Source organism: Chlorocebus sabaeus, chromosome 25 (genome assembly GCF_047675955.1).
Source record: "Chlorocebus sabaeus isolate Y175 chromosome 25, mChlSab1.0.hap1, whole genome shotgun sequence".
Lineage (NCBI taxonomy): Eukaryota > Metazoa > Chordata > Mammalia > Primates > Cercopithecidae > Chlorocebus > Chlorocebus sabaeus.
Genome location: NC_132928.1, coordinates 24,092,230 through 24,107,009, shown reverse-complemented (window position 1 = coordinate 24,107,009; position 14,780 = coordinate 24,092,230). Strand labels below are relative to the sequence as shown.

Genomic DNA, 14,780 nt, shown 5'->3' with positions numbered 1-14,780 from the left:
TTTATTTTTTCTAACGTTTGGTTTTATTAAGAACAGAAGTTTCGGTGGAGCGCGGTGGCTCACACCTGTAAACCCAGCACTTTGGGAGGATCACATGAGCCCAGGAGTTCTGAACCAGCCTGGGCAACATGGTGAAACCCCATCTCTATAAAAAATACAGCCGGGCACGGTGGCTCAAGCCTGTAATCCCAGCACTTTGGGAGGCCGAGACAGGCGGATCACGAGGTCAGGAGATCGAGACCATCCTGGCTAACACGGTGAAACCCCGTCTCTACTAAAAAGTACAAAAAACTAGCCGGGCGAGGTGGCGGGCGCCTGTAGTCCCAGCTACTCCGGAGGCTGAGGCAGGAGAATGGCGTAAGCCCGGGAGGCGGAGCTTGCAGTGAGCTGAGATCCGGACACTGCACTCCAGCCTGGGCGACAGAGCCAGACTCCATCTCAAAAAAAAAACAAACAAACAAAAAAAAAATACAAAAAAAAATTAGCCAGGTGTGGTGGCACGGGCCTGTAGTCCTGGCTACTCTGGAGGCTGAGGTGGGAGGTTCATAAGCCGGGGAGGTGGAGGTTGCAGTGATCCACCACACTCCAGTCTGGGTAATAGAATGAGACCCTGCTTCAAAACAAACAAACAAAACAACATAAGTTTTCCTTTTTAAGTGCATGTGACCACCGCTGTAGGTTGGCTCCGCTTACTCCTATGACCAATCCTCTTCTCCCTTGTCTGTCTGACACAGAGGCTGCTAAGGCTCCAATGCCACTTTCTCAGCCTCCCTTGCTGCTCAGGATGAAATACGTAGAGCTGGAGAAGAGACGTGGTTAGTCCTTGTGTCCTGCCTTAAATGATAATGTGATGGCCATTATCTGGATTCTTCATGGAATTTCAGCAGTTCCAAGGTGCCAGGCCAGTGTCTGGGATTCTCTTAGCCTTTCGCTTTTTCCCCTGGGAGTCAGACAGCTGCTGCAGCTGGGTCAAAACAAACCTCTCTGAATACCACCAAAAATCGGGTCAGTTTCACATCTCCTTGATCATAATTTTTTCTGCACTTGGTTTGTTTGAATCAGCATTATATTACATTTTTGGTCATTTTAAACAATACTGAACATCTTAAACTCTAGACTTTTTTGTTTTTTCTGAGACCGAGTTTCACTCTTGTTGCCCAGGTTGGAGCGCAATGGCCTGATCTCGGCTCACTGCAAACTCCGCCTCTCAGGTTCAAGCGATTCTCCTGCCTCAGCCTCCTGAGTAGCTGGGATTACAGGCATGCGCCACTATACCTGGCTAATTTTGTATTTTTAGTAGAGACACAGTTTCTCCATGTTGGTCAAGCTGGTCTCGAACTTCTGACCTCAGGTGATCCGCCCACCTAGGCCTCCCCAAGTGCTGGAATTACAGGTGTGAGCCACAGCACCTGGCCCTAGACTTCTTTTTATGAGATAAAAATAGATCCCTGTTTAAGCCAGCCTTACTAGAGTTTTATGATCTTTGCATTCAAACTGTAATACAGTATGCAGTTTTCCAAAAATTTCTTCTTTTTTTGTTTTACAGGCAGGGTCTTGCTATATTGTCCAGGCTGGTCTCAAACCCCTGGCCTCAAGTGATCCTCCCACCTCAGCCTCCCAAAGTGCTGGGATTACAAGCATGTGCCACCACATCCAGACAGAATGCAATTTAAAAAAATTAATGTTTATATTCTCTCATTAGCAAACTGATATACACTGCTTACAGAAATCTTTAAAAATATTTAAAAAGTAGAAATGGGGGAAAAATTAGCACCCCAGTCACCAAAGTACTCTTAACATTTTGACATATTTTCTTCCACTGTTGTGCGGTTGTGATAATATGGTACAACAAATTTGTGTCCTTTTTTGTTTACCGTTAAAATAAGCACCTTAAGGATTTCTTTTTGGAATGATGAAAATATTCTAAAATTTATTGTGGGAATGATTGCATAACTCTATGAATATACTAAAAATAATTGAATTGTAATTCTCAGTAGGTGAAGTGTATGGTATATAAATTATTTATCTCTCTATATATACATATGTTTTAAGAGACAGGGCCCAGGCTGGAGTTAAGTAGTGTGATCACAGCTCACTGCATCCTTGAACTCCTAGACTCAAGCAATTCCACAATAAAGCTATTAAAAAAAATTTTTTTTTAAATAAGCATTTTCAGGCTGGGCATGGTGGCTCATGCTGTAATCCCAGAACTTTGGGAGGCTGAGGCGGGTGGATCACGAGCCTAGGCTGTTGCCCAGGCTGGAGTGCAGTGGCACGATCTCTGCTCACTGCAACCTCTGCCTCCTGGGTTCAAGTGAGTCTCCTGCCTCAGCCTCCGAGTAGCTGGGACTACAGGCGTGTGCCACCATGCCCAGCTAATTTTTTGTATTTTTAGTAGAGGCAGGGTTTTACCATGTTGGCCAGGCCGGTCTCGAACTCTCGACCTCAAGTGATCCACCCACCTTGGCCTCCCAAAGTGCTGGGATTACAGGCTTGAGCTACCATGCCCAGCCTCTGGTGCTTTTTTGTACCTAGAATTAGCTCCTCCAATATTGTGCCAAAGTGTAACATTGCTTAAGCATTTATTGAGTACTTACTACAAGTCAGGTGTGGACCACACTAAGTACATTACGCACATTATTTCCTCAAATTCTTAATCACCCTAAGAGGCCTATTCTACCCTTGAAAGTTGAAACTGAAAATCAGGGAGGACAACTAACTCACCCAAGGTCACAGGGCCGATAAAGAGAGGAGCCGGGTGCCTACACAGCTCTGCCTGGTCCCTGAGGCCATAGTTATTACATTTCTTTGTCAGATGGTAATTTTTTAGAACCTTGCTAAGTTTCAAAGGCAAAAATGCTATCCTCTTCTAAATTGTTTCCATGGTGTTGGACATTTCTTTGTGTTTGCTAAACTAGACACATTTCTCTGCTGTAAATTAGCTGTTTCCCAGAGTTGGCTATACAATTGGAAGAGTGAATAAAATGCGACCTATGGCTTGTCACCAGAGTTAGAAAGAAAAATGTCAGACAGTTTCCTTGTTTGACACCTGCTCAAATATGAAAGCACCTTTAATGAGAGCTGACATGACTTGGGCAATTTCCTAACCATCACGCTCTTAATACAGGTGCCTCGTTCTCCCATTGGTTCCTTCCACCTGGCTGAGCCCAGATACCAATCTGTGAGACCAGCACAGTGCAAGGGAAGGCTCCCTGCAAGGGAGGGCTGCGGGCTAGGCTTGCCCTTCAGGGTACTTTTTTGGTTCTTTCCTGAAGCAGGAGGCCTCGCTTGGAGTATTGCTTTGCTCCTAAATTACTTAACCAAACAGCGACTTATTTTCCACAGTTATGTAGACAAACACCACGATGATGAAAATACCAAGCACAGCAAGCTTCAAGCCCACTGGGAAACCTTCTTCTTTCCAGCTCTCAATAGTCTGGTCTTCCGCGCAGTAGCCTCTCTTTTTGGTGATAGTCCCATATGTGATTCTAATGCTTGGTGCTTTTGCAGCCCACCTGTGAAAACATCAGCGGCTCTTAGGATTGGACAGCTCTGGTGTACCTGAGCACCCCCTTAAAGTATGTCTTGAAGCCCAAGGGTGCAGTCATGGTGGGGATTTAGAGATAGCCTCTCCTCACTAAAAACCTATGCTAGTTTCTTCTTTATTTTTTTTTTTTCTTTTTTTATTGAGACAGGGTCTTATTCTGTTGTCAGGCTGGAGTGCAGTGGTACAATCACAGCTCACTGCAGCCTCGGAACCTCCTGGGCTCAAGACATCCTCCCACCTCAGCCTCTTGAGTAGCTTTGACCACAGGTACATGCCACCACACCCAGCTAATTAAAAAAAAAAAAATTGTAGGCCAGGTGCAGTGGTTCACGCCTGTAATTCCAGCATTTTGGGAGGCCAAGGCAGGCAGACTGCTTGAGCCCCGGAGTTTGAAATCCTGTCTCTACAAAAAATATAAAAGTTAGCTGAGAACAAGCCGGACGTGGTGCCTCACGCCTGTAATCCCAGAATTTTGGGAGGCCAAGGCGGGTGAATCCCGAGGTCAGGAGTTTGAGACCAGCTTGGCCAACATGGTGAAACCCCGACTCTACTAAAAACACAAAAATTAGCCAGGTGTGGTGGCGCATGGCTATAATCCCAGCTACTCAGGAGGCTGAGGCAGGAGAATCGCTGGAACCCAGGAGGCGGATGTTGCGGTGAGCTGAGACTGTGCCACTGCACTCCAGCCTGGACAACAAGAGTGAAACTCCATCTGAAAAAAAAAAAAATTAGCTGGGCATGGAGGCTGAGATGGAGGAATCAGTCGAGCCCAGGAGTTTGAGGCTGCAATGAGCTATGACTGTGCCACTGCACTCCAGCCTGGGTAACAGAATGAGACCCTGCTTCCAAAAAAATTAAAAAATAATTTTTTTTTGTAGAGATGTGGTCTCACCATGTTGCCCAGGCTGGTCTCGAACTCCTGGGCTCAAGGGATCCTCCTACCTCAGCCTCCCAAAGTGCTGGGATTATGGCTTGAGCCACTGTGCCCAGTCTCTAATTTCAACAAGTGATATTAACAGCGTATTGGGGGATGTGAAGTCTCTCTAATCCCACAAAGCATTTCTTCATTGTTTCTGCCCACTTGTGTAGCACTTCTCAATGCCGGCATAAAGCCTGACTTGGCACAGGCCTTTCAGATGCCCAGGTCCCCACTGGGAAATTGTATAAATGGATGGGAAGCCTCAGTACTCAGGCCCTCTCGTTCCTCCCTTCTTAGGTACAAACACCACCTTTCAGGGTGGAGACGAAAAGCGCCTTTGCAATCTGCTTATTTTGCACTTAAAAGGGCAAGAGCACTTTCTGAAATTTTTTAGCATGAGCCTTATGTTTCCACTAGTCTAATTCTGCAAAGCCTTCTGAAGTTTATTCAGAAGTTAGGAAACTCTCCAGAAAGCTTTACTTTCTGACTAATACAATTGCCTGTCTTGAGCTTTTAGTTGAACTACCTACTCTTTTTATTCCTTTTTAAAAATTGGTACATAATAGATTTACATATTTGGGGGTATATGTAATTTTATATTACATATATATTTTTTGAGACAGGGTCTAACTCTGTCGCCCAGGCTGGAATGCTCACTGCATTGCAGCCTTGAACTCCTGGGCTCAACTAATCCTTCTGCATCAGCCTCCCAGGTAACTGGGACTGTAGCCACATACCACCATTTTTAAAATTTTTAAATTTTTCTGTAGAGACAGGGTCTCACTATTTTGCTTAGGCTGATCTCAAACTCCTGGCCTGATCCTTCTACCTCAGCCTCCCAAAGTGCTGGGATTACAGGCATGAGCCACCGTGCCTAGCCAACATGTGCTATTCTGATACCTTCATATAATGTGTAAAGATCAAATCAGGGCAACTGGGATATCCACCACCTTAAATACTTATCTTCTTTTTATGCTAGGAATGTTTAAATTATTCTCTTCTAGCTATTTTGAAGTGTTCAATGGATTATTGTTAACTAAAGCCACTCTACTGACCTATTGAACCCTACGTCTTATTTCTCCTATTTAACTGTATATTTATATCCTTTCCATTTTTTTATTTATTTTTTTGAGGCAGAGTCTCACTCTGTTACCCAGGCTGGAGTGCAGTGGCACCATCTCGGCTCACAGCAACCTCCGCCTCCCTGGTTCAAGCAATTCCCTTGCCTCAGCCTCCCAAGTAGCTGGGATTACAGGTGCATGCCACCACCTCTGGCTAATTTTTTTGTATTTTTGGTACAGATGGGGTTTCACCATGTTGGCCAGACTGGTCTCGAACTCCTGACCTCAGGCAGTCCACCTGCCTCAGCCCCCTAACGTACTGGGATGCAAGAGCCACCGCGCCCGCCCTTATATCCTTTTAAATTTTTTTTTTTTTTTTTTTTTTTTTTTTTTTTTTTTTTTTTGCCTCTTGCCCATCTTCCAGGATGCAAACAGAAAGAAATGTTTCCAAATGGCTACATGTCAGGAGACTTGGGTTGTGATCTTAGTCCACTGTGACTTTTGCCCTGTCCTCCCAGTTCTCCTGGGCCTACTTCCTTATCTCTAAATATGAGCAATGAACTAGAAACTTTGGCTTTGAAATTGTTGGATATTACAAATCCTTCTCCTTTCTCAACAGATTATTTTCAGGCTAAACCCTTCACATAAATCTGAACAATGAGTTTTTCCAGAGTTACAGGATGCAATATCAATTTCCACATATGCTAAAAAACATCATTACCTTCTTCCCTTGGAAGGCTTATACTCCAAGCAATAGGTATCTACAGCTTTGGGTTTAGTGGTGGAAGCCTCAGGCCACTGATAAACAGAAAGAAAATGTCAAGAGGAATTTGTTTCCAATGTCTTGTACAAATAACCTCAGTTTTTATTCTAGAAAAAGTCAGTTCAGTTTTCTTATTTAGAAAAAGTCTAGATAAAGTAGTTTGATACTTTATAATACAAACTTGTTTGTCTTTATTCAAGAATTAGCAAAAACATCCAGGTTCCATGGAGTAATATTTTGCTTCAGTGACTCGCATGAGAACAATACACATACAAGGGACTAGGGCCACGTGATGAGAACAGCACTCTGTTCTTAAATATCAACTCTATTTTGCTTCTTTATTTGTACTTTATTGCTTGGAGCTCTTTTTTATGAGCATGCATCATTTTCTACAAAGAATAAAGTAATTTTAACAAAACAAGTTGACTATGAACAAGGACTAGAAAATAATTTAGGAAAATGAAATGTTACTTTGTGAAAGAATTAGGAGCAATTGTAGAGGACTCCCAGGAATGTGAAGATGGGATATCAGATGATGTTGCTAATTCTATTGATCAAGCACTAAGCTCCATTTACCCATTAACTCACTGAGGCCTTCCAGTGAGCGCCACCTGCGAGGGAACACTCCACCCCTATCTAGTAAGCACTATTCTGTTTTGGAAATGAGTCTGAGACAGAAAGGTTAAGTAACTTGCTAGAGGCTATACAGTATTATTATCAGTGCTTGGACCACTGCACTAGACTTCTCTCTACCCTTCAGTTTCTAAAAATAATTTCCCCCTGTAAGAAATCTTTATTACTCTCATCCACTTAGATCACTCTTCTATGCTATATTTCTTCAGTCCTAATATATACATTTTATACTGTAGTGTTTTGTTTGTTTGTTTTTGGAGACAGAGTCACCCAGGCTGGAGTGCAGTGGCACGATCTTGGCTCACTGTAACCTCTGCCTCCTGGGTTCAAGCAATTCTCCTGCCTCAGCCTTCTGAGTAGCAGAGATTACAGGCACGCTCCACCACACCTGGCTAATTTTTGTGTAATATTTTTAGTAGAGACAGGGTTTTGTCCTGTTGGGTAGGCTGGTCTCGAACTCTTGGACTCAAGCAATCTACCCGCCTCAGCCTCCCAAAGTGCTGGGATTACAGGTGTGAGCCATTGTGCCCAGCCCTTATGTTTTATTTATTCATCTAACAAACATTTGTTGCATGCTGCTCAGTGCCAGGCCTGACGCCGGCTGTGAAGATTTCAGAAGGGCTTGCCAAACCGTCCCTGTCCAAAACAGCTCACTACCAAGCATGGCTATTTTGTAAGTGTTCTGCACTGGCTTCCTTCTTCCCTAATCAGACCATCTGTTGGATCTCATGGAGCTGTCTCCTATTTCTCTTTAATCAAGCCACAGCATCTAACATTTGGGGCTACTGGTAACTTGCCACCTACTTCCCTGCTGGAAGCCCAGGACCCTTGAACATAAGAGGCGCCTTCTGACACCTGCTGTGCTGTCAGAGCCTGTAGGCTGCAGTGAGTCAGGAACTGGAGAATTCCCAGGAGTGAGAGAAGGAGCTGGAACTAGCGTCAGACAGGGAAAGGACTGACCGAGACCAGGACAGAACCACAAGCACAAGGAAAGTCAAGAGGAGAGTAATGACCTCAATCCCAAGGTAGCCTGGACTGGAGTGTTTGGAGGGTCCGACAGAAGAGGGGCATTTGTGTTCATCACGGAGCTACCAGGAGAAAGGAGAGCCTGGGTCTTAGGAAGGATGTGGTCAGGACACAACCATAAAGTGGACCCCTCCAGTGAATGTGGACTATGACCTACGGCAGGCCCAAGGGTCCCAGCCCAGGGTGGGTTGGGGAGGGCATGGCTTGCTGTAGCATCACGCACTGCTAGTCACCCTCTACCCAGTACAGGTCACCAATGATGGAACAGCTATAGCCTCCTCTGCTTCCCCTGTACTCCCTGTGCCCCCTTCTTAAACACGTTCTCAACAGTGGTTTAGTGATACTCAAGCAAAACTCTTGCATATGTGGGAAGTTGTGCACCGTGCAAGAGAGCCACATGCAAGGAGCACCTTTTCCCATGTAGACACTGTAGATTTACATACCCTTACCACATACCCTTCCAGGAACAGGGAAGCAGAAGCTCTTGAGGAAGAGATACTTTGAAATTTCCCACAAAGGTGCCATGTGGGCTAGTGTTGGCATGTTCATCAAGAGATATTTCAAGCTATTTCCAAGGGTATTGGAAAAATCATTTATAAGCAGATTCTTTTTTAAGCTTTTTACTTATGGAAAATTTTAAACATATACAAAAATAGACAATAGTATAATGAACCTCCACATACCCATCACATGCAACTTCTTTTTAATTCTCTTAAATTTAAAAATACATACATGAAATAAAGCATTTGGGGTAGAAATGCATTGCAAAATCAAATGATAGAATTTTACAGCTCCTAAGCAATCAAATACTCCCCTTGTGCCATAAGGAGATTTAGGCCTTTGATTTCCTTTTCTTTTACAATTTGTTTTCTTTGCTATTAATCATATGTAAAGTTCTCCTCCAGTATGTAGAAGGTGGACATTGTCATTTTCAAAAATGGAGTAATTATGGCCTATCTACCTGATTGTGCAGCTATCAATAATTACTATTATAAAGACCATATAACAGGGAAAACTGTTATCGATTAGTATTAATAAACAGGGTATAATTGTACATAAACAGTGATGTCTACTGTGTAAACATATACTAGATATGCATGTAAACAAAAACTAGAGGTAAATTGAAAAAATAAAATCAGTTTTTGCATCAAGTGGTGCATTTATAGTTGATTTATATTTCATCTTCTAAAAAATTCCATTAATGCTGTTATAATATGATTTTCACTATAAACAACATTTACAGTGGAGCTAAAAAATATTGGTGTTTATTAAAGCAGTGGCTCAGTGAGGGTAAATGGCACCCAGGAGACACATAATATCTTTGCTCTCTTCTCCTTAGGCCCAGAGCTAGAATCTGCAAAGATGGCTGTTTTAGCAAAGCATTCGGAGCCCAGAGCTGGGGAATACGTGGCCCCCTCTGCTTTTCCACCCTCTTCGCTATACCCTTGGCATTCAAGTCTGAAAATTCCACCACACTCCCAAGGCCTGAAGCATATTGCTGGCCACAGCTGTAGTTAGTTATAAAAGTAGTAAGTCAGAGATATGCCAATACAGCAAACTGTGACTGTCTCAGTACAACACTAGCTACCACGTACATGGCATTCCCTGCGCACCAGGCACCATTCTAAGCATTTTATATCAATAAACTAAATTCATTCTCAAAACCACCCTATGAGAAAGGTGCTTTTATTATGCCCATTTTACAGATGAGAGCCCTGAGGCATATAGCGTTTAAGTAGCTTTCCCACACTCACACAGCTGGTGAGGCAGTGGAGCCCCACAGTCCCTGCCCATAATCACCACATGGTACTGCAGCATGAGAGTGGAGGGAATTAGAAATACCACGTTCTGACATCTGTTATCTTGGGCATTTCACATACTTCAATTTACTTAATCTTTCTTTCTTTCTTTCTTTCTTTTTTTTTGTGACAGAGTCTTGCTCTGTTGCCAGGATGGAGTGCAGTAGCGTGATCTCGGCTCACTGCAATCTCCGCCTCTCCAGTTCAAGTGATTCTCCTCCCTCAGCCTCCTGAGTAGCTGGGATTACAGGCGTGAGCCACAACACCCAGATAATTTTTTTGTATTTTTAGTAGAGATGGGGTTTCACCAGGATGGCCTTGATCTCCTGACCTTGTGATCTACCTGCCTCGGCCTCCCAAAGTGTTGGGATTACAAGTGTAAGCCACTGCGCTCGGCCAATTCACTTAATCTTTCTAACAACTCTAGGACGTAATTATTACAGTCACCATTTTACAGAAGAGGAAGTAGAGGCTTAGGGAGCTAAATTGCTTGCCCTAGATAACACAATTCATAAAAGGCATGGCTATAATTTAAACCCAGATATTCTGGCTCCAATGCTTTAAAAATATATATATTATTATAGAAAAACTCATCATTAAAAATATGTCAAAACATGTTTTTAAAAACTTTTCATTAATTAATAAATTATCAAAATCATTAATTTCCTATGGAAGTAACATTTTTAGCCAGTAGTTCCATTCTTAATTATTTCAGATGAATTGGTGTTTTCATAAAGGTTTTTTTTCCAGGTGGACTATTTTGTGCTAATTCTGGCCTACTTAGGTATATCATAGTCAATCTGAAATAATATTGCATATGATATTTTATGTCATATTGTATCACATTATAGTTAACAACAAAACACTGGGCTAACATCCAGAGCCAGAAAGAACAATAATCATTTTGTATTCTCATTAAAATCATCAAAAAGTATATATATATATATTTTTTGAGATGGAGTCTTGCTCTATCACCTAGGCTGGAGTGCAGTGGCACAATCTCAGCTCACTGCAACCTCCACCCAGGTTCAAGCAATTCTCCTACCTCAGCCTCCTGAGTGGCTGAGATTACAGGCGCACACCACCATGCCTGGCTAATTTTTGTATTTTTAGTAGAGATGGGGATTCACTATGTTGGCCAGGCTGGTCTTGAACTCCTGACCTTAAGTGATCCGCCCGCCTCAGCCTCCCAAAGTGCTGGGATTAAGGGCATGAGCCACCGTGCCCAGCCTACATTTGTTTTCTTAAAAATAATCTATCTTGACTAAAGCCATCACTAACCATCCATAAAGAAATACAAGTTTGTTTGCATTTCCACAAGACATATATTTACCATGTAGGCTTGAAGCTAGCCAAAATTTCACGGGCTGACACCTACAATTAAGGGAAGTCAAAAAAAGGGTGCTGAGAGCCCAGTTTCCTACCCTTTCTTTCTCTTATTCTCCCAATACTCCTTACCGCTGGACTTGGAGAAGTCAGAAGGCAGGGATGTCCCTGAAGCTTGGGGATGGCATTCTCTCCAAACTAAAACATAATACATTCTCCAATTGCTCTAATTCAATAATGCAATTATTTCTTAAAGGCCTATATGTAGAATTGGACACTTTTACAAATGACATAGCAAAGCGGAAATTATGACCTGCTTACAGGCAGAAAAAAAGAAAAACCTCCTTTTGACTTACAGATCTTTAAAACTGAGTTAACTCCAAATCCTCTTACTAAAATTATTAAGTTAGTAAAAGATCTATAATCATAGCAGACTTTTACTTCATTATTTTTACCTGAATCCTGATTTGATAAAGCCTTTATTTAAAGCGTTGTGTTCTCTTAACCCACGTAATGATTTTGAATTAATTAAAAGGCTTTAAAAATTATCTGTACCACATTAACAAAAGAAAGGTTAAAAACCTTATGATCATCTCCATTCCCGAATTTTAAAAAATCTTCTGGCAACCAGGGGAGGTGGCTCACACCTGTAATCCCAAAACTTTGGGAGGCTGAGGCAGGTGGATCACTTGAGATTGGGAGTTCGAGACCAGCCTGGCCAACATGGTGAAACTCCACCTCTACTAAAAATACAAAAATTAGCCGGGCATGGTGGTGTGCACCTGTAATCCCAGCTACTTGGGAGGCTGGGGTGGGAGAATCGCTTGAACCTGGGAGGTGGAGGTTGCGGTGAGCCGAGACCACGCCACTGTACTCCAGCCTGGGTGACAGAGCTATAATCTGTCTCAAAAAAAAAAAAAAAAAAAAAAAAAAAAACTTTTAGTAAACCAGGAATAGGAACTTCCTTAACTTGATAAAAGACATCTTCAAAAACCTACACCATAAGTCATACTCAAAGGTAAAATATTAGATGTATTTCCTTTAAAATCAGGACAAAGGAAAGAATGTCCACTGTTGTCATTCTCCTACACTAGTATAATGAAAAGTCTTAGCCAGCACAGTAAAACAAAAAGAAATTAAAGATATTCAAACCAGGCTACAAAATAATCTGCAGAAAAAGTATTATAATTGCAAAAAGTTTATTGTTGTAAAATCAATATGCAGAAGTCAACTTCATTTCTATACACCAGCAACAATTTAAAATATGCTTTAAAAGAGGTCCTATTCCCAATGAAGCAAAAATTGAAAGCCTATCTACTAATAAAGCTAACAAAAGATTAGCATGTCCTTTACTAAGAAAATTATACAATCTTACTGAAGGACATTAAAGGAAATTTCAGTAAATGTAAAGACATTAAAATACCGATTTAAATACACAGAAACACAAAGATGGAAACAAGCAGGGGATTCCAAAAGGGGGAGCAAGGAAGGCAAGGGTTGAAAACACAGTATTGGGTACTATGTTTACTACCTGGGCGATGGGATCATCCGAAGCCCAACTCTCAGCACAATATACCTGTGTAACAAACCTGCGCATGTACCCCCGAATCTAAAATTTTAAAGTAAATAAATAAATAATCCATTAAAAAATACCGATGTCTATATGGAAACTTGATATATGACAAGAGCTGACATTGCAGCTCAGAAGAAAAAAAATGGACCATTGGAAAACGGTATTGGGAACAAATTGGGGTAGATGTACTTCTTCCAATTTATTCCGCTAAGTCCAGCCAATCCCCCTGGACGTTATACCTAAAACAAGCCTATGAAGACTCTGGAAGATATAGAGAGAAGGTCGATGGGCCAGGGAGCTTGAGACTCAGGGAAGACAAGGTGGTGAGTTCCCGTGGTTTTCTTTTTACCTTATATATCCTGGACTGGAAGCTGGAGGGGCTGACAACCTGGAAACACCAAGGGATGCAGGTGAAAAAAAAGCTCCCGGAAAAGCCAAAAGACACGGTAAAAGGCAGCCTAGTAAGACAAAAACTTTTTGACATGAACTTCCTTGTGGCAGCCAAACAGCCCACCTCCACCCCCATCAGCCAAGGTGCATAAGAAGCCTGGACTTTCACCCCCATGTGGCAAACCCTCCTGCTCCCCGCCTGGGTGGTGTCAACAGAGGCCACATGGGAGGCCCTCCCAGCAACCCAGTAGTAAGGGGGCATCCCCCACCTCCACACACACCCAAAAGGTGTCCCCAGTGGGAGCCTGGACTTTTACCTCCACCTGGCAGTAAAGAGGCAGTGCCCCTCTTTTCCCACCAATGTACAGTCAGAGAAGGTCTGCTAAAACAAGATTTAAAAGCCACCCAGAAGGCCAGGCGTGGTGGCTCATGCCTGTAATTCCAGCACTTTTGGAGGCCAAGGCAGGTGGAGTTTGAGACCAGCCTGGTCAACATGGTGAAACCTCGTCTCTACTGAAAAAAAAAAAAAAAAAAAAAAATTAGCCAGGCATGGTGGTGGGCACCTGTAATCCCAGCTACTCAGGAGGCTGAGGCAGGAGGATTGCTTGAACCTGGGAGGTGGAGGTTGAAGTGAGCCAAGATCACACCACTGCACTCCAGCCTGGGTGACAGAGCGAGACTCCGTCTAAAAAAACAAAAAACAAAAACAAAAACCACCCAGAGTCTTGTGAGGGGAGACAATGATAGACACTGACACCAAGGTGACACAAACGTTGGAATTATCTCACCAAGATTTTTTTTTTTTTTTTTTTTGAGACGGAGTCTCGCTCTGTCGCCCAGGCTGGGGTGCAGTGGCCGGATCTCAGCTCACTGCAAGCTCCGCCTCCCGGGTTTATGCCATTCTCCTGCCTCAGCCTCCGGAGTAGCTGGGACTACAGGCGCCCGCCACCTCGCCCGGCTAGTTTTTTGTATTTTTTAATAGAGACGGGGTTTCACCATGTTAGCCAGGATGGTCTCGATCTCCTGACCTAGTGATCCGCCCGTCTCGGCCTCCCAAAGTGCTGGGATTACAGGCTTGAGCCACCGCGCCCGGCCATCTCACCAAGATTTTAAAGCAGCCATCATAAAATGTTTCAATGAACAATATGAACATGTTTGAAATAAATGAAAAAATATAAACTCTTTGCAGAGAAGTAGAATATATAAAGAAGAACCAAGTGCAAATTTTAGAACTGACAGCCTGCACAGCAAAGCAAGATCCCATCTCTAAAAATAAAAGATTAAAAAAAATTGCCAGGCATGATGGTATGTGCCTGTAGTCCCAGCTACTCGGGAGGCTGAAGCAGGAGGATCGTTTGAGCCCAGGAGTTTGACGTTACAGTGAACTATGATCGTGCCACTGTACTCCAGCCTGGGTGACAGAGTGAAATTCTGCCTTAAAAATATATATATAACTGAAAAAAATACAACCAAAATATGGGCTCAACAGCAGAATAGAGAAGACAAAGAAAAGAATCAATGAATTTGAAGATAGAACAATATAAATCACCCAAACTGAATGACAGACAGAAAACAGAAAACAATAAACAGTGTCTCAGGGTCTTATGAGACTGTAATGAAAGACCTAATATTTGTGTCATCAGAGTCCCTAAAAGAGAGAAGAATGAGGTGGGGCTAAAATTTTTTTTGAAGAAATAATGACTGAAAATGTCCCAAATTTGGCAAAAGACATAAATCCACAGA

At 42.7% G+C, this 14,780-nt stretch overlaps 1 protein-coding gene across 5 annotated transcripts in view; it reads right to left on the bottom strand.

The window, feature by feature from the left end:
- Positions 1 to 340: 340 nt before the first annotated feature.
- Positions 341 to 14,780, bottom strand: part of LEMD1 (LEM domain containing 1) — a 72,772-nt gene continuing 58,332 nt past the window's right edge. For 3 of the 5 annotated variants that reach the window (XM_073011560.1, XM_007988736.3, XM_007988735.3), the window contains exons 6-8: positions 12,997 to 13,035; positions 6,249 to 6,325; positions 341 to 3,515 (exon numbers count right to left, since the gene is read on the bottom strand). In XM_073011560.1, the coding sequence (XP_072867661.1) occupies positions 3,317 to 3,515; positions 6,249 to 6,325; positions 12,997 to 13,035 (315 nt within the window). In that variant the 3' untranslated portion in view covers positions 341 to 3,316. Of the gene's footprint in view, positions 3,516 to 6,248; positions 6,326 to 12,256; positions 12,651 to 12,996; positions 13,036 to 14,780 lie in introns of those variants that run through there. The other 2 variants (XM_037985650.2, XM_037985651.2) reach the window with 2 other exon arrangements.